We start from the raw sequence: 17533 nt of genomic DNA, 5'->3' as shown, positions 1-17533 counted from the left end.
TTGCCCAATGTGGTTTTATTTCTGTTCCAAAATAAACCAAACCAAAATGAAGATAGTCTTCCTCTTCCAGAAGATGCCACGCCAATAACAAACAAAATCGGATTTAATCTTCTAGAAGAGGTAGATATCTTCCGGAAGATCAGCCGTTAACGTCTTCCAGAAGGAGCGTGAACTCGCAAATACGCGCGCGCGCGTCTTCCGGAAGATGACCCGGCCACGCGGGGTCACGCGTGCTTACCGTATTTACTTGGGATGGTCAGAATCAGAATTTAGATTTAAAGCTTTCGTGACTGCAGGGATTCATCTTCTTGGTTCTTTCGGTAAAGTCACGTAGAAGGGAAATAATAAAGTAATATAAAATAAAACATAATAAAATTATATAATAATATAATAAATAAGCTAATATGATATAATAAAATAATAAAATAAAATTACATAATATATACTAAAATAGTATAATAATATTATATTATTATATTTCGATTTAAAGCTTTCGTAACTGCAGGGATTCACCTTCTTGGTTCTTTCGGTAAAGTCACGTAGAAGGGAAATAATAAAATAAAAATAAAACATAATACATTTAATTATGTTTTATAATACATTTAATTTTATTATGTATTTCTTTTTTATTTTATTATTTCCCTTCTACGTGACTTTACCGAAAAACAGAATCAGAAAGTTGTATTCTCTTTGGTTCTTTCGGTAAAGTCACGTAGATTAAAAATAAAATAAATACTACAGTAATTTTGCTGTGGCTGTTCCACCTGATGACGGAAGCTTGTGTTGCCTCCGAAACGTCGTGATTTAATTTAGTTATTTTCATTTTTTTCATCTACGTGACTTACCGAAAGAACCAAAGAGTATATGGATACTTGCAGTCACGAAAACTTCAAATCCAGAATGTTGTAATTATTTATTCTGGAGGAATCTGGTGCCCCTTCCTATACAGCAAGTTGTTTTTAAGTTTTCACAGATTTCCATTAGGGCCGGTTGAGAACATTACAACAACAAACGATACGAAAGGCTTGCAAAGTACTGTATAGGGAAGCAAAACTAAAATCACTTTATGTTCTTGATTCTTTCGGTAAAGTCATGTAGAAGGGAAAAAAATGTATTGTTATAGTTTTTTCCCTTCTACGTGACTTTACCGAAAGAATCAAGAAGATGAATCCCTGCAGTCACGAAAGCTTTAAATCGAAATTTAAAATCACTTTCAAAATATACAAAACGAAACAATTTTTCAAAACATTGCACACCTTATCGGTTCATAATAACTTACTTATTTGCCCAGGAGAGCCATTATGCTGAGTTGTATGACTTTTTTATGAGGGTGATGTATTGGGTTTTTTTTAAAAGACGTTTTCAGCCAATTAATGATTGTTGTTTCATGAAACTGAAACAAGTGGGAGGAAACCAGATAAAACCCACGCGTGCGATGGGGCAACACTCGATCCCCGTACAGATGGACACAGATGGGAGTCCACGGGATTGGAATTTCACGACAATTTGTGTGGTGGATTGCAGGCGACGTGAATAGCCACCACCGATCGCCTTGTTATTTCAAACCAAAGTTGGGATCTCATGAGAGGTCTGACCTAATAACTTCATAATGTAATCTACAGCGAAACGTCCTCTATACAAAAAAAATGCAATATTTTGCTTGCATATCAACGTTCCGGTTTGGCCAAAAAAACAAATACATTTTCATAGTTTGCCGACGTGACATCTTGATTTGATCGCCTTTGTCGGGTGGTGGAGGGTAATAGTTAAATATTGACATACGTATCTACAAGACGGTCTTACTCAAATGTTATAACATTATGAGTTCAATTATGAATAATACTGCAATTTATTCCGGTAGGTGTTACTATATATACGTGTATGGGGGTGGGGATCAGTACTAGCAATGTCAAAATCGACCTCTGTGGAGGAAGTTCATGAAGGACGCTGTTGGTGAGTTGGAGGCAGTCACCCTCTAACGCTCACAACAACGAGCGGAGCGCCGGGCGGCTAAAACGCAGAGTTGGAACAGTAGGGAGCACAACTGGTGGCATCTGCCAGTCATTCCAGTCAATGAATCCATGTTTTTTGTAACGTTTTTACCCGCTCCTGGTGAAAAAGTAAAGCTTCATAGCTCATCGGATTCATCCAGTATGAATTAATATTCTGATCTCGCACCTGGGTCTGTCCCGTACCAGCAACGGGGCTTTCGACACTCCACGTGTCCTCAAAGCAAGGCCGTAGCCATGTATTTCATACGCTCTGGATTTTTCAGTCAAGTATGAATCTTTGCAGTCACGAAAACTTCTAATCTAGAATCCGTAGCCATGGAGTCAACATTGGGGGGGGGGGGACCAAATCTTCCAGAAAAAAAAGATCTAAATTTGAAAACGAATTTCCTGCCTAAAATATGAAAAAATTCACGAACACATTGGGTGGACTTTTTATTGTATTATTTACAATAATGTCTACCAGTGTATTGTATTACATTGCTCTGTTTCATTGAATGTAAAGGCAGAGATTATGGATTAATAAAGTACAACCATAACCACAATCATATAAACAGAAATCTATTGTATAGCAATATATTTGGGGGGATATTTTGAGCATATTTGAATATTGGGGGGGAATGTGTCCCCCAATATTTATTATAATTACGTGACAAGCACCTAGTCGGGCACACGGATCAACGCCACTTTTTTAAATCCTTTATATTAAGTTCACTTTCTTGCTTGCTTACGACCGTGCAAATCTTTCGGTCGTTTTTTAACCCACTTCCCGTGATCCAATCGAGCTGACATTTTGCACACAGACTCGTTGTGCGAGACAATTAATGTTCGTGAAAAAAATTTCCATAACTTAAACACTTTTTAGGAATTTTTTTTATATTTAATCACCAATTGCTTAATGGTGGCAGGCAATCATCTGACCCATAGGTGGCAGCCATCTCAAGCCAGAGGACGAGAGGACTCTAGCCGCCACGCATATAAAGGATTTATAGTGAAAAACTTTGTTTTTACGGGTTAATTTTTTCGGGGCTAGTGTCGAGTTTTGGTGGTGGAGGGGGGGGGGCATCGATGGGTGCGAAATCGTCCTTTCTAATCGAGACAATACGGTAAAGACGGAGGAGGAGTGTTGAACAGAACGCGGTATTGTCCACGCCGCCCATCCCCCGCCGCCTCTTCTTCTTCCGTCTTCCGAAATAATCTTGGAAGCGTCGGTGCCCCACGGACGAGGCTCTCTCTCTATATCTACGTGTGAAGTGAGTGCAGCTTGGTTTATTTAACACGTAGGCTTTCGCGGCTAATTCTAGGTAGTTTTTTGGGGGGTTAGATTTGCGCATTTACGCGAAATACGCGATCAAAATCGACCTCTGTATATTATGGGTGAGTGAAGCTTATAACAAGAACCTCTCTCCATTACTATTTTTTCTTCTTCTACATCTCAGCCGCATATTTTTTTCACAATACCTCATATTTGTGTTTTGTTCCCCCCCCTCCCCGATGTGTTAAGTATATATTTTTAAGGGAAAGTAGACGTTCATTATCCCTTTAGAGAGGTTTGGAGGTTTTTATTTTTTAGATTACGAACGACGCCACACGCACCACGACACGACCGGCCGCTCGGTATTTAGTGTTCGCGTTGCTAACAAACGAGGCACATCTAATTCACACTGTTGTCGCAATTATACTAAACGTCGTGGAAAATACTACTTGTGATTATAATAATAGCGGCACGGCCCTCTGATGTGTTGTTTTTAAACTAAAGAAGAACCCCCAGACTCTAGGCGCAGGCCTTGCTAGGCCTCGTGGGTTATTATTTTGCCAAATGTCACGAAACGCGTCCAAAGTGAACGGTGTTTAAAGTCTCTCACACCGACCGCTGCTTTACCATTTAATCGTTTGCGATTAAGGTGAAGGGGGGACACAAATGCTTTTGTTATCGTACCATTACGTCAAAAGGCTTTAACATAACTGTTGTTAACTTTGAAGCGAATGTTTGTGATGGTTAGCACGCTTTGTTCGATTGTGCCCCCCCTAGGCCATCTTCAATGGGCCCTAAAATAAAGTTTCATTTTAACAGTGGCACCCCTATGAATAATCAACAAGACCTTGACCTTTTAAGAAATTAGACCGACATACATATGTTGTACAGTATGCTGAACTTCTTTCACACCATATCCGAAGTGCGAACACCAAGTGATTGTAAAATGTGCACATTGTATTGTATTGTACCCATCCCCCCATTTTAATCTTATGTTCTTTGGCATCCCGTAATAGAATATTGGCTTTTCCTACCACGCCTCGACTGACTTCCTTCCTCATGGACTGAGTCCACAGTATTCGGTCACTCAGCATCAGGAAGTTGCTACCGCAGCCAGTTACATTATTCGTGATATCTGCTAAGTTAGTAGTCGCCTTGATCGCTTCCATGAACAAGAGACAGGCCACAATGACCGGTTCAGTGATGTAACACACCATGCCATGTATTTATAGTTGTGCTGTAACGATTGCCAGTGTTGGCATCGCAGTACCGTGAGAAATGCCCCATGGTTTCGGGAGGCTTTATTGATCCATTCTAGATTTGAAGCTTTCGTGACTGCAAAGATTCATATTCTTAGGTTTTTTTCGGTTAAGTCACGTAAGTAAAACATCATAATAAAAAAAAATCACGACGTTTCGGAGGCAACACAAGTCTCCGTCATCAGGTGGGACCGTCACAGCCGAATTAGCTGCATCAAGTGAAGCAATGATTCAAGATGTAATGATTCAAGATTTATTGATCCAGCCGTGCATCATGGCTGATGATGGCTGATTTGCTGATTTACCATGTGCATTCGCTGGCAGATCAATAACAATGGGCAAGAGCAAAGGTGGAAGGAAGAAGGCCGTCGCAGCGGCGCCTGTGGACTCTCCTAAGAGTGACTTCATCGTGGAGAAGGTGCTGGACCGGCGGGTGGTCAAAGGTCGCGTGGAATATCTGCTCAAGTGGAAGGGCTTCAACGAGTAAGTAGCCAGAGGATGGGGGCATCACCAGCCAGCCCCAGTTGCTGCCTTGCCTGGCTGAGGCTTTCCATTGTCATAATCACTGCTTGCCTCCACATTTTTGTTGTGACGTTTATAATCACACAGCTGAGCGCAGGTCCACAAAATCTTAGAGCGTCAATTGGCCAGCACCAAACCCACGACGTCGCAGTTGTAATAGATCTGAGTTAACACGTTTTGTTGAATTGAACACGATTATTATAGGAGCTTTGGAAAAGAGACGATGGAAACGAATTCTAAAGTGGAGCAGTGCGAGAGACCTGCAGTGTGGTGAGTGCGAGTGTTGTTGTGACCTGCAAGTGTGGTGGTTGAACATGGTACAGATGAGACGAAACCGTCAGGCTGGTAGACAGACTACTCAACATGGGTGGAGGATTCATAATAGATTTTTAGGTCAAGATTGCACAAGTAAAATGTGTGTCATGAACCCTGCTTCACCCGACATGGCCAATGAATAAAGTTGTCACGTGAACAAACGTGCCAGATTATTACCTCTTCAGAAACACTGGCGTTTTGGTGAGAATCTCACAACATAAAAAATTTGATTTGACATTTTACCGAGTTATAACCAGCATCATCAGGCTATTGCTAGAAATGTGAAAATGTGTGATGCCATCAATGTGCACCCACAAGAGAGTAGGGAGTGGTAAGAAGTGATAATTAAGAGGTTCGTGTATTTGTGTAAATTATTTTACTTTAGCTTCCAGTAAATTACGTTGATGTTCTTCTGGTGTTAATTTCTGCTAATTTTTGGACTGATCTAGCCAGTATTGAATTTATCTTGTGCAACTAATCCGGTAAATTCCTATTGTTAGTTTTGGTAGTTCATTCTTGGTACTGGCTAATATTGTGTGTACTGTGCCAGAATAAAATACCACCAGGGGAACATCAAACACAATTAGTTGGCAGTTGCGGAACATGCTTGGCAACAAAGGACATTCAGTTGATTTAAATAAGGTTGATGTTCTATACCGTTATTATTGGCCAAGACTAATTAGACACCGTTAAAATTTAGAGACATCAAATTAACTTCAACGAGTGCAGCTTGGAAGCACACAACATTAAGTAAACACATTGCAACCTTGATAAAAATGTATTTACATTAATACAACCACATTATTATTTTAAGATTACTACCCATTTAGTATTACCTTTTTGTGTATGTTGAGCTTGCACCATACGTAGCCAACTATGCTAATTGGAGGTGTGGGGGAAGGACGACAAACTAAACACATCTGCATATCAAATCTGGGAGTGAAGGTAAAAAGTGATTAAAAGTAATGTATAAGCATATAAATGTGTATATTATGTTAACATATCTCACTTGATTTATTTATTCTAATGTAACCATTGAGTACGATTAATTAGCTATTACCTATTTCATCACGTAAGTATATATACCTTATTACCATATCTAGCATTTGTTGCAAGCTAAAATAAATGTTTATGCGGCTGCATTCAACTCTATCACTTGCCCCGCTGCTCTATGCCCCCTTGTGCATTAATTGATGACATCCCACCCCCTGGTTAAGGCCAAAGACTAGAGGACATTTGAATCATTCTCGCAAATGGCTGATGATGCCGGTTGCAACTCAGCTAAACGTCTTTCGTGTTCATTAAATGTTGTGAGATTTCTCACCAACACACCGTTATGCTGAAGCAGTAATACATTCCTACGTTCGTTCACATGCCAATTTCATGAATTTGCTGTTTCGGGTGGAGGAGTGTTTACGACACACATTTTGCTGGCACAATCTGATCCACAAATCTGTTGTAAATCGTAATATTGGTCGCGATAGTCTACACGTGTTAAATGGATGGAGGAAATGATTAGTGAAGTTCTCAGGAATAGTAACCTTAATATTTAGCGATAGAAGAGTGATCAGGACGCGACTGACTGCTGGTGTGAGCGGGTGATTGACATGAATCAGTAAGTGCTGGATTATCAATCAACACGACAGCTTTCAAATGAACTCTGTGAATAACAGAGACCTTCATATGCAATATTGTATAAACATTGCGCATGGCTAATTTTTGTTATGTTTTAACTTACGGAATATTTGATTGAAATCACAATGCAAATGTTAACAAAATAGTAAATTGGTTCTGTTTTACTCTTTTTATTCCCTACAACAGCAGCAATGACAACACCTGGGAGCCTGAGGACAACCTGGAATGCCCGGAGCTGATCAATGTCTTTCTGGAAAAGCAGCGGCAAGCCAAAGAGCTGCTAATCCAAGCAGACCGAAACAAGGGAAAGAGAAAATCTGAAGATAAAGACAGTGATGACACAAAGAAGATAAAAACAGAAGTGAGTGGATGTAAATGTCATGCTATATTTTTTTAAAGCATTGTGAGTGATGAATACTTACCCCTCAAATGTTTATCCAGTCATATAACAAATTGTGTAGAGTCTTTATTTAAACTGGAAGGAATCCGATGATCTATACAGCAATTTTTCACAGATGTCCAGTAATGTTCATCCATTCGCAGAACTTCCTTGGGATGCACTTGCCTATATATTCCAATTGCAGACTATAGTGGTATCTTCAATTGCCGCTGTTTTCGCTTTCCGTTGATGAAGGATGTCACAACAGTTTTTTTTGTAGTGTTAGTGGTCCGAGGTTATGTTTTGGGACAGTTGAATCTAAGACCACGTTCCTTGCCCCGCATCTGCACGGACAATAGTCTTGGCCATGAATATAATACTTTTAGGGTTTTGTATTTAAGTTGCATTAATATATAACGAATAGGTATTTAATGGGTATATGTATGTAGATATACAAGGGAAATTAATTTGTAGTACTGGAAATGTTAATATAAATTCACACAATTTTAAGTATAAAAAGGGGCATCAGAAAACATGTCAATGACATGTAAAAACAGTGCTGTAATTGTGTTATTAATGTTATGTGTGTATGTATGCTGCTGTACGTCTCAGCATTGTGCTTAGCCTGCTGTGGGTGGTTGTGTCTTTTCATTGCAACAAGCCGAAGGGCTTCGATCGTGGTCTGGAGCCAGAAAAGATTATTGGGGCCACAGACTCCTCAGGAGAGCTGAGATTCATGATTAAATGGTGAGTTACTTTCCTACATCTTTAAATATGTATAGATGCAGATCCGTTCTCAGGGTTACGGCGAATCGGGGCAACTACCCTGGGCCCCGGGCTTCGATGTCACGGTGTCAAATGTAATACATCCGGTTTTATTTGAAGGCATCGGGGGGGGGGGTGGGGGGGGGGGTGGGGGGGGGCCCACACAGTGTAATTTGTCCCAGGCCCTGCACCCCCCCATGGCTGGCCCTGTTTTTTCATGTTTGTACATTTAAGTGCATGGAACAAATGTGTTACGTAAAAAAATTTTCTTCAATCTTATTTGTATCTTAAGCAACCCCCACCAGAAGATCAAACTATACGTTTATTAATCGTAATGCCGAACAAAAGTTAGACGATTGCATTGAAAGCTGTTTTAAGTTTTGAATCGTGTTGTCGCATTATCGCCGTTATTGATCTTGCACGTTATTTTGTTTTTTTTTTGTTTGTTTGTCCACGACAGGAAGGGTTGTAACGATGCCGACTTGGTCCCAGCCCGGGAGGCCAATTTGAAGTGTCCCCAGGCAGTGATCGCTTTCTACGAGAAGCGGCTCACCTGGAGCGCGGCCGACAATGATAAAGCCTAGGGGGGGGGGCGATGTGCCCGACCTGGTGCGAGAAAGCCACCCTCTGTGTTGGCATCAAATTCCACCTGTCTTGTTTGATACGCTTTTCATTATTCGTTCTGTTATGAGCATTGCACTAAACTCCACCAACAAACGTGTAGTTTAGTCCTCAGGTGCTGTATGCAGAATTATTTAATGTGTTGCTTATGGTATCTTACTAGGTCATTCAATAAATCATACATTATACACTGGGAGAGATAGAGCAAGTTGTTAGTGCACAAGCACGCACGACGAAATTTCATGGCAGATTTTAATTAGACTGGGTCATTTCACTGGCCAGTGTTTACTATTTTGTGCACTCAGGAACGTTATTAAATACCTGACCACAATTAGTCTTGTTTGCTGTCATCCATTTTATATTACATTCCAAAAAAATAAATGCACTTTTATTGCAAAGAGTGTTTTTTTGGAAGTTTAATATTTAATTCATTTCTTTGTTGTAAATGCAATTGTCTGCAGTGTTTGGGCAACTTCACAAAACTTTGGGAACTCAGGAACTGCATAAAAAATATAGAATTCATATTTTATTTAGTTTGTCAGCTTCACATAATCAAACGTATAATTGTTCATTTTATTCCTGAATCTTTTGAGCTGAAAAATATAAATGTTACTGTTTTTATTGTAGAGCAATGGACAAAAGGGCATTGCTGGAAGTAAAACATTGTCGATTCATTCATAACAAATACAAGTTACGCAAGCGTAGAAAATCTTTTAACATTTAAAATAGGAAACGTGCAAACTGTTGCAAATAGTTTCAAAAGGAATACAGATTTACAAGCAGGTAGAGTAAACTAATTTAAAATGTGTGTAAAATATTTTTGGCAATGTGACAAAACATTTAATGATAATATGACTTGGGGAAGGTTTGTACAGTAATAACCCGGTTTACGTCTGGGATGCATTCCTGAAAGGTGCGAAGACGAATATCGAAACAGCTATCGCAATCGATTTTCAGTGCAGGAGGTGGAGGAAAAGGCTGAAGAGATCGATCAAGATTAGAGACATGATGATGCTGCCACGTCATGTAAATGCGGGTCGAGGCGATGCAAATCATGTAGCTGTGTTAACAAAGTAACGACGTATTGATCGTTCTTTCGGTAAAGTCATGTAGATAGAAAATACAAATAAAGTGAATACAATTAAATACAAAACTAATGTAGACTGTGGCTTTGTTCTAATCGGAGTGCGTGTACTGGCAGTCTATTATGTAGACTAGCAATGGTTATTAAGCTGGGTGAGTACTAGTAGCCTATAATGTAGACTGTAGCCTGGTTCTTAACCTCGGTGAGTGTACTGGCAGTCTATAATGTAGACTTATTCTGGTACTTTCGGTAATTAAAAAAAATTAATGAAAATATTTTTATTACCGAAAACCAGAATAAGTCTAGCGCTCGGTTTAATAACCATTGCTGCAGTCTACATTATAGACTGCCAGTACACTCCGATTAAAACCAAGCTCCACTCTACATTAGTGTTTTCTTAAATTTGATTATATTTATTCACTTAATTTTTTCTATCTACTTGACTTTACCAAAAGAACCAAGAATATGAATTCCTGCAGTCGCACAAGTTTTACGTCAAAAGTAACGACAGAAAAAAGGGGGCGACGTAAATCAAGGTATTGCTGTATGTACGATACAAAAACATGAGCCATATCCTGTTGAGAGCGTACAATGAAGGTCCGGTGTTGAAAAGTTCTGGGATCTGTGGAAGAGGTGAGGCGCCTTTCTCGCTGTGCGTTACCGTATAATGTAATGTACTTGACCAAGTGGAAAATACTACGTTTTGATGTATTCTATTCAAATTATCAATTTTATTGCATATTATGTTTTGATTTTTTAAACTTTTTTTGTGTTTTGAAAATAAAAATTTCGATGCTAAATAAAAGCATCTTTTCACATTTGTGCCTGGTCCAAATATATATATTGATGCATGCAACTGAACATATGGGAACAGCTTTACCTTGCTTCTTTGTGGGATCGGTTTGTGCAATTTCTCGCTGTATAATGCTGCTCCTTTCCACCCAAAATGCGCTATTGCATGTGATGTGAATTTTCTCTAGATCCGGCTATGCGGTCGGACGTGGTACAACATTGTGTGTACTTTTAGCGCGACTTTGTGCAGCCTTTTTTTTTTGGAACGCACCTCCAGTCAGCACGGTTGGCTGTGTATGGTGCGAAAGAAGCTATACACATACAACTGCATGAAGCCGGGGAAACCTGTATATAACAATGGCGTACTTTGAACCATTTTCAAAGAACCAGCTCTGCATTCCAGATATAACCCACCTCTGAGAGTATTTGACTGCGAGTGTTTCTGACTGCATTTTTGCTGCTCTTGATGGTCGATATTTTCGGTCCCCCCGCTTATTCATGCTCTGGGCCATCTCCACGTCGAACGTTGCATCCCGGTTTTCTCACTTTAAACCACCTCAAGGGCTTTCCTCTCAAGTCTCCACTCTTGTCTTGCCGCAATCGTCTACCCTTTTGCCAGTTTTCTCTCTCACGCGGTGTGGCTTGGCCGTTTTGGGTTGGTACCATTCTTGCATTCATCCACCATCTCGGGTCTTGTGATCCTTGAGGTCCATCTCGCCATCCTTATAGAGTCCTACATTTGCACCCGTACTGTCGCAATAATTGAATCGCTGAATGGGGAGGGTAACAATCTGCATGCCCAGAAGCAGTGGCGTTGCGTGTTTTGCATGGGCCTCTTGAGAGGAATGAAGTGGTGGCCTGATAATTGTTTTTTTACCCTTCTATCTGGCAACAAAACGGACACCTTTTTACAAGGAGTCATGTTTGCATAGACCGCAATACCTGCAGTCATAATACAAACAATAGAACGTAACTCTGATAATGTGCACTGTCCTTGAAGTTGATTGGTCCACACCCGAGACAGCTTCCCTTAGAGCCTAGTCTCACATGGGTTGGACCATCTGGTCCAACCCATTATCAGGTGTCAGTTTTGTTGCCAGATAGAAGGGTAAAAAAACAATTATATTTTTACTGGCAAATGCGGTTCCCAAAGTGGTGGCCTGTCCAAAAGTCCTCCCTCTTGGTGGCCCCAAGCGCTTTGGGCTCCCACCAACCCATGGCTCGGCTCCCGCACTGGACAGCCACATCACTGCCTGGAGATGTTGGCCTTGACAAGAGCGGCAATTGTTTTAACAACTCTATTAAACCGTCAGACATTTGTACGTACAATTTCCTGTTCAAGCCTACTATGTAGCCAATATGCTTTTAGCCTTTCATGTGTTGTCCTTCCCTCACCGCACCTCCGATTAGCACGGTTGGCTTTGTTAGAAAGTGATATGGTGACGGCTTGGGGAATCCTTAATTCAACAGTGAAGAAATCATGGTTGATGATAATGTACAATTGTGTACAAATATAATACGCAGAATACACCTGCCATCTTTGTGTGTAGACACGTGTTTTTCACTAAGTATAGCTGTATATTGTGTTGAAAAGTACATCGATGAATGCATACTTTAGATGGCGGTCTAGGTGATTTCTTCCCCATAAACTGAGTGTATATGAAACGTGTTTAAGATAAATTCACACGTTGATTTAAAACATATTTTGGCAAGGTAAGATACAAGGTGGAGAACAGGGGTTTTTTTCCTATGTGGAATTTTAGGTAAAACAGGTTTTCGTTTGTATCCCGAAGTGTAAAGGTAAAACAAATATTTGTAATTAACTGCACACCAATTTCTTTCTATTCAGAGTTGTGGGGAAAAGGCAGAGGCGAGTGGGAAGGCAGCCAATCAGAATGTGCACGACCAACATTGGCCCTAAATTGCCATGATTGTCCAACTTCCATGTGGCCATGGAGAAAACCCACGTGCACGAACGAAGAGTGGGGGCAGTGCCAGATTATCATTGTAGTAAAAGTAGCAAATGCTACGGGACCCGCACTTTCAAGGGCCCCGCACTAAATGCTTTCAAGCTATCAATTCGGGTTCAGCGATTCTGCACTTGCTCTATTACTATAGTACTATACCACCTTCAACTTTTATGAACGACTGGGTGTGTAAGGTTCGCATTTTGTAGTATTATCTGGCTGTATAGCAAATGAAAAAATACAATTACTTTACGATGCAAGTTAAAAAAGGTGTTTTAATATTTATTTTTGATTTAGGGCCTCTTTATAACGTATGCTACCGGCCCCGCGCGAGCTTAATCCGGCACTTGGGAGGGTTGGGTCAACACTTGATTCCACGCACAAGGAGCAGATGATGATGGGAGTCCACATTTGTTGCTGGCAAGCCAGGGCAAGGCACCTTGACACCCACCGTGGGTTTGACAACATCTGCGTGCGGTGATCCACTAACCCCTCCGCAGTCACGGTGGAGCCGCAGTCACCGCCGCCCCCGGAGGGAGAGGCGATTGGCAACAACCCGATTTCGATTTAAAGCTTTCGTGACTGCAGGGATTCATATTCTTGCGTCTTTCGGTAAAGTCACGTAGAAAAATTATAAAAATAGTATTTAATAATAAACTACTATTATTTTATTATATAACAAAATATTATTTTCACCATTGGAACCTCATTTGCCAGTAAAAAATATGATAATTGGTTTTTTACCCTTTTATCTGGCAACAAAACTGACACCTGTCAGAGTTATGTTTTTTGTTTGCATTATGACTGCAGGTATTGTGGTCTATGCAAACATGACTCCTTGTAAAAAAGGTGTCAGTTTTGTTGCCAGAAAAATAGGTAAAAAAAACTATTATATTTTTTACTGGCAAATGAGGATCCAATGGTGTAAATGCTTACCCCGAGCTCTCATACTCTGATGGTGCATTGTCTTTGAGTTGTGCGCCTTTTGGCGTCATCTGGTCCAACACCATGTGAGACTAGGCTCTAAGGGAAGCTGTCTCGGGTGTGGACCAATCAACTGCAAGGACAGTGCACACATTATCAGAGTTATGTTTTTTGTTTGCATTATGACTGCAGGTATTATGGTCTATGCAAACATGACTCCTTGTAAAAAAGGTGTCAGTTTTGTTGCAAGATAAAAGGGTAAAAAAAAAACAATTATCAAAATATATTATTTTATAATAAAATAATATTATTTAATAATAAAATAACATTATTTCCCTTCTACTTGACTTTACCGAAAGAACCAAGAATATGAACCAGATGTCATGTTTACGTTGATCCGCAATGCGCTGCTGCGCTCAATCGCGTCGTTTCCTTCGCAAACGAGGAAGTGAAAGTTGCTGTCGCCCTGATGCTAAACGTGACGTGCACACACCTACACCCAATGGTTCTTTCGGTAAAGTCACGAATGTAGAACTAAAATTAAAATTAAAATAAATCACAAATAAAATTAAAATAAATCACGACGTTTCGAACGCAACACAAGCGCTCATCATCAGGCGGATATAGGGCAAAGCACACAGCGAGGGGACACACAGAGGGGGGACATCAAACACAGAGCACACAGAGGGGGGACATCACACACAGAGCACACAGAGGGGGGACATCAAACACAGAGCACACAGAGGGGGGACATCACACACACAGCACACAGAGAACGGAAAACTGCACGGAGGCAAATACAACAGGAAGATGGGAGACGCGAACTCAACAAACATTAGAAACTTAATGCGATGCAAACCAGTCGGCCAACAACACAGTTAGACACTAACCTGGCTGACCACGTATTTCAAAAGACTGCTAAATTGTGTGTTCATCTTATTTTAATTGTATTTGTGATTTACTTAAATTTGATGTTATTTCTACATACGTGCACACGGCTGTTCGTCACGCAGCTGACCACTGCTGGCCCCATTACTGTGGTCCGATCAGGTCAGCACACACACACACACAATGTACATAACCCATCCACAGGAGGTACGGAACGATGTGCATCGAGCAACTCCTCTGACGCCACCGAATGGGTTTCCAAAATCGACACGGTTACATTTTGCCGGTTGCTTCTCTCCAACACGACGCAAAAGCATTGGCTTAATTCTAGATTTGAAGTTTTCGTGACTGCAAGGATTCATTAAATTAAATCTTCATGAAGACGGGAGCTTGTGTTGCCTCCGAAACGTCGTGATTTAATTTAAAATTTTACCAAGTGACTTTACCGAAAAAAACAAAGAGTAAGCATTGGCTTGACTACCAACATGCGTCTCATGCTGCTAGTGAGACACGGACAGCCCTGCTCCCCCCACCAGCAGTGCCGGATTAAGCTCGTGCTGGCCCTGTAGCATATGTTATAAGGGGCCATAAATAAGTAAAAAACACTTAAATATTAAAACACATTTTTTTTACTTGCATAGTAAAGTAATTGCATTTTTTCATTTGCTATACAGCCAGATAATACGACAAATAGCTAACCTTACACACCCAGTCGTTCGTAAAGTTGAAGGTGGTCTAGTACTATAGTAATAGAGCAAGTGCAGAATTGATAGCTTGAAAGCATTTTGCGCGGGGCCCTTAAAAGTGCGGGGCCAGTAGCTACTACATATGTAGCTACTTTTGCTACTTGGATAATCCGGCACTGCCCACCAGTCAAAGTTTTATTTTAAGTGACATTGAGACTGTACCCACTTTGACGGTCTGTTTGGGGAACAATATCTGTTTGTAAAAAAATTATTGAAAGGGAAATTCCAGATATTCATCAAGAGTTTTAAAGGCACTGCGTTGTATAGGTACAATATACAACATATATAACATGTAACGTGTCGGGTAAGCAAGACGCAGCCTCTCGTTTTAGGCATTGATCCTTATAATTATATTCATAACGTTATTAATAATTTAGTACATTTAATATTAGGGCGATTCTTATGGACTATTGTGCCTTCTCTCACAGGTGCCGTTTCATAAGTCTGCAGTACGCTCGCAGTCGGGGCAGTGTTGTTACGTTTGATAACAAATTGAGTAATTTGCAGATAATTTTCAAATGTTTCAAAAGTATTCTAGATTTGAAGCTTTCGTGACTGCAAGGATTCATATTCTTAGGTTTTTTCGGTAAAGTCACGTAGGTAAAAATTTTAAATTAATAAAAGTCAAATAAAACAAATTAGACGGAGGCTTGTGTTGCTTCCGAAACGTGAATTTTTTTATTTATTTTATTTTACTTTTATTAATTTAAATGTTTTACCTACGTGACTTTACCGAAAAAAACCTAATTTCAAAAGTATATTGAACTTCTGTCGCACCGTACGTGGACAGCCGTTCTAGTCCGAGGTGTGGGGGAAGGACAACAAACTAAACACAAAAAGCAGTTCTAAAGAAATGGCCTACTTTTGTGAATGACGTTACATGATCTTAAACGTCCGCAGTAAAGTGGACGGTGTGTATTTCTACAGTTGATATTGGAGGACCATTTCCCAAGACGTCACATTACGTATTTTTTCCTTTGAGTAATGTTGACGTAAAGCTTTCGTGACTGCAGGAATTCATATTTTTTGGGTCTTTCGGTAAAGTCACGTAAATAGGTTAAAATTCATATTATTGGGTCTTTTGGTAAAGTCACGTAAATAGGTTCAAAGAAAATAACAAAAAACTACGACATTTCGATTGCAACACAAGCGGTCATCTTCAGGAAAAGTGGGGGTGAGCTTCCAAGTCAAACTGTTTATAAAGGTTTGAAATGGGCTTTGCCCAAATGTCAGCAGCCAATGACAATGTAAGTGGTGGGTAGCCAACCCGGCGGTGGTTAGCTTTCCACCAATCAAAGGGCTGCCAGGTGAAAATTAGCATGTTAATGTGAGAGATTAGCATGTCAATGAGAGATTAGCATGTTAATGTGAGAGATTAGCATGTTAATGGCAGATCGCAGAGCCGCAACGCACGGGTCGGCACGCAAAGTGACTATGAAAGCGCAATTTTGAAATGGGCGTAAAACACAACTAACATCGGAAGGTGGTAGGATGGGAACATCACAGCCAATTATGACTTAAACTGGTTGATAACGTCCTTCCAATTCACACGAGCACAGCCACTTCGCGCACCGACCCGTGCTTTGCGGCTCTGTGATCTACCATTAGCATGCTAATCTCTCATTAACATGCAAATTTTCACCTGGCAGCCCCTTGATTGGTGGAAAACCAACCACCTTCATGTTGGCTGCCCACCACTTACATTATCATTGGCTGCTGACATTTGGGCTACGCCCATTTCAAACCCTTATCAACAGTTTGCCTTGGAACCTAACCTCCCTTTTCCTGAACACGGCCGCTTATGTTGCGATCGAAACGTCGTAGTTTTTTGTTGTAATTTTCTTTGAACTTATCTACGCGAATTTACCAAAAACCCCAATAATATGAATTCCTACAGTCTCAAAAGCTTCAAGTCAAGATCTAGGTTCACATTAATAAAGATAAAACGAAAAACTACGTTTTTATTATTTGAACCTATCTACGTGACTTTACCGAAAGACCCAAAGATTGAGTAGTGTTATTAACAGATGTGTTGAGTTTGTGTTGTTTGTGCTTGTGCACCACTTCCAATGCAGTATCACAATGTTTTCTTATCCAAGTAGTACAAGTATGTTAGTCCCTGTTCTCTGCTCTGAAGATTGAATCGCCCAAAACCCTAGCATATTGTTATTTTCTGCTGTAAAAGGTGGTGTTCATGATTAACATTGTGCATTTTTTTCAATTTAGGGTTGCTCATCACTGGCCCATGCAGTCATTAAATGATTTATACAAAAATATATGCAGGATATAAAACGTCAGTATATATAAACAGATGTAATATGTACACATGGACATATAATTGTCCAGAATGAAAACACTCAGTGGGTCGTGTA

The 17533-nt window shown here is 40.2% G+C and overlaps 1 protein-coding gene across 6 annotated transcripts; it reads left to right on the top strand.

Annotated features, from left to right (window-relative positions):
* Nucleotides 1-3129: 3129 nt before the first annotated feature.
* LOC133345354 (chromobox protein homolog 3-like) lies at nucleotides 3130-10665 on the top strand. Of its 6 annotated transcripts, none has more exons than XM_061556033.1 (6): nucleotides 3130-3262; nucleotides 4848-5006; nucleotides 5250-5315; nucleotides 7182-7356; nucleotides 8036-8121; nucleotides 8600-10665. In XM_061556033.1, the coding sequence occupies exons 2-6, from the start codon at nucleotides 4858-4860 to the stop codon at nucleotides 8721-8723; spliced, it is 600 nt and encodes a 199-aa protein (XP_061412017.1). In that variant the 5' UTR covers nucleotides 3130-3262; nucleotides 4848-4857; the 3' UTR covers nucleotides 8724-10665. The 6 variants fall into 6 exon arrangements, with proteins under 6 accessions (XP_061412017.1, XP_061412022.1, XP_061412020.1 ...); XM_061556034.1 differs by having other exon boundaries at nucleotides 3252-3386; XM_061556038.1 differs by lacking the exon at nucleotides 5250-5315 and having other exon boundaries at nucleotides 7185-7356.
* Nucleotides 10666-17533: the final 6868 nt, after the last annotated feature.

Source organism: Lethenteron reissneri, chromosome 21, assembly GCF_015708825.2.
Source record: "Lethenteron reissneri isolate LAM-NWPU_2019-01 chromosome 21, ASM1570882v1, whole genome shotgun sequence".
NCBI classification, from domain to species: domain Eukaryota; kingdom Metazoa; phylum Chordata; class Hyperoartia; order Petromyzontiformes; family Petromyzontidae; genus Lethenteron; species Lethenteron reissneri.
Note: the sequence above shows the minus strand (reverse complement) of the source record. Positions and strands in the feature narration are given on the sequence as shown.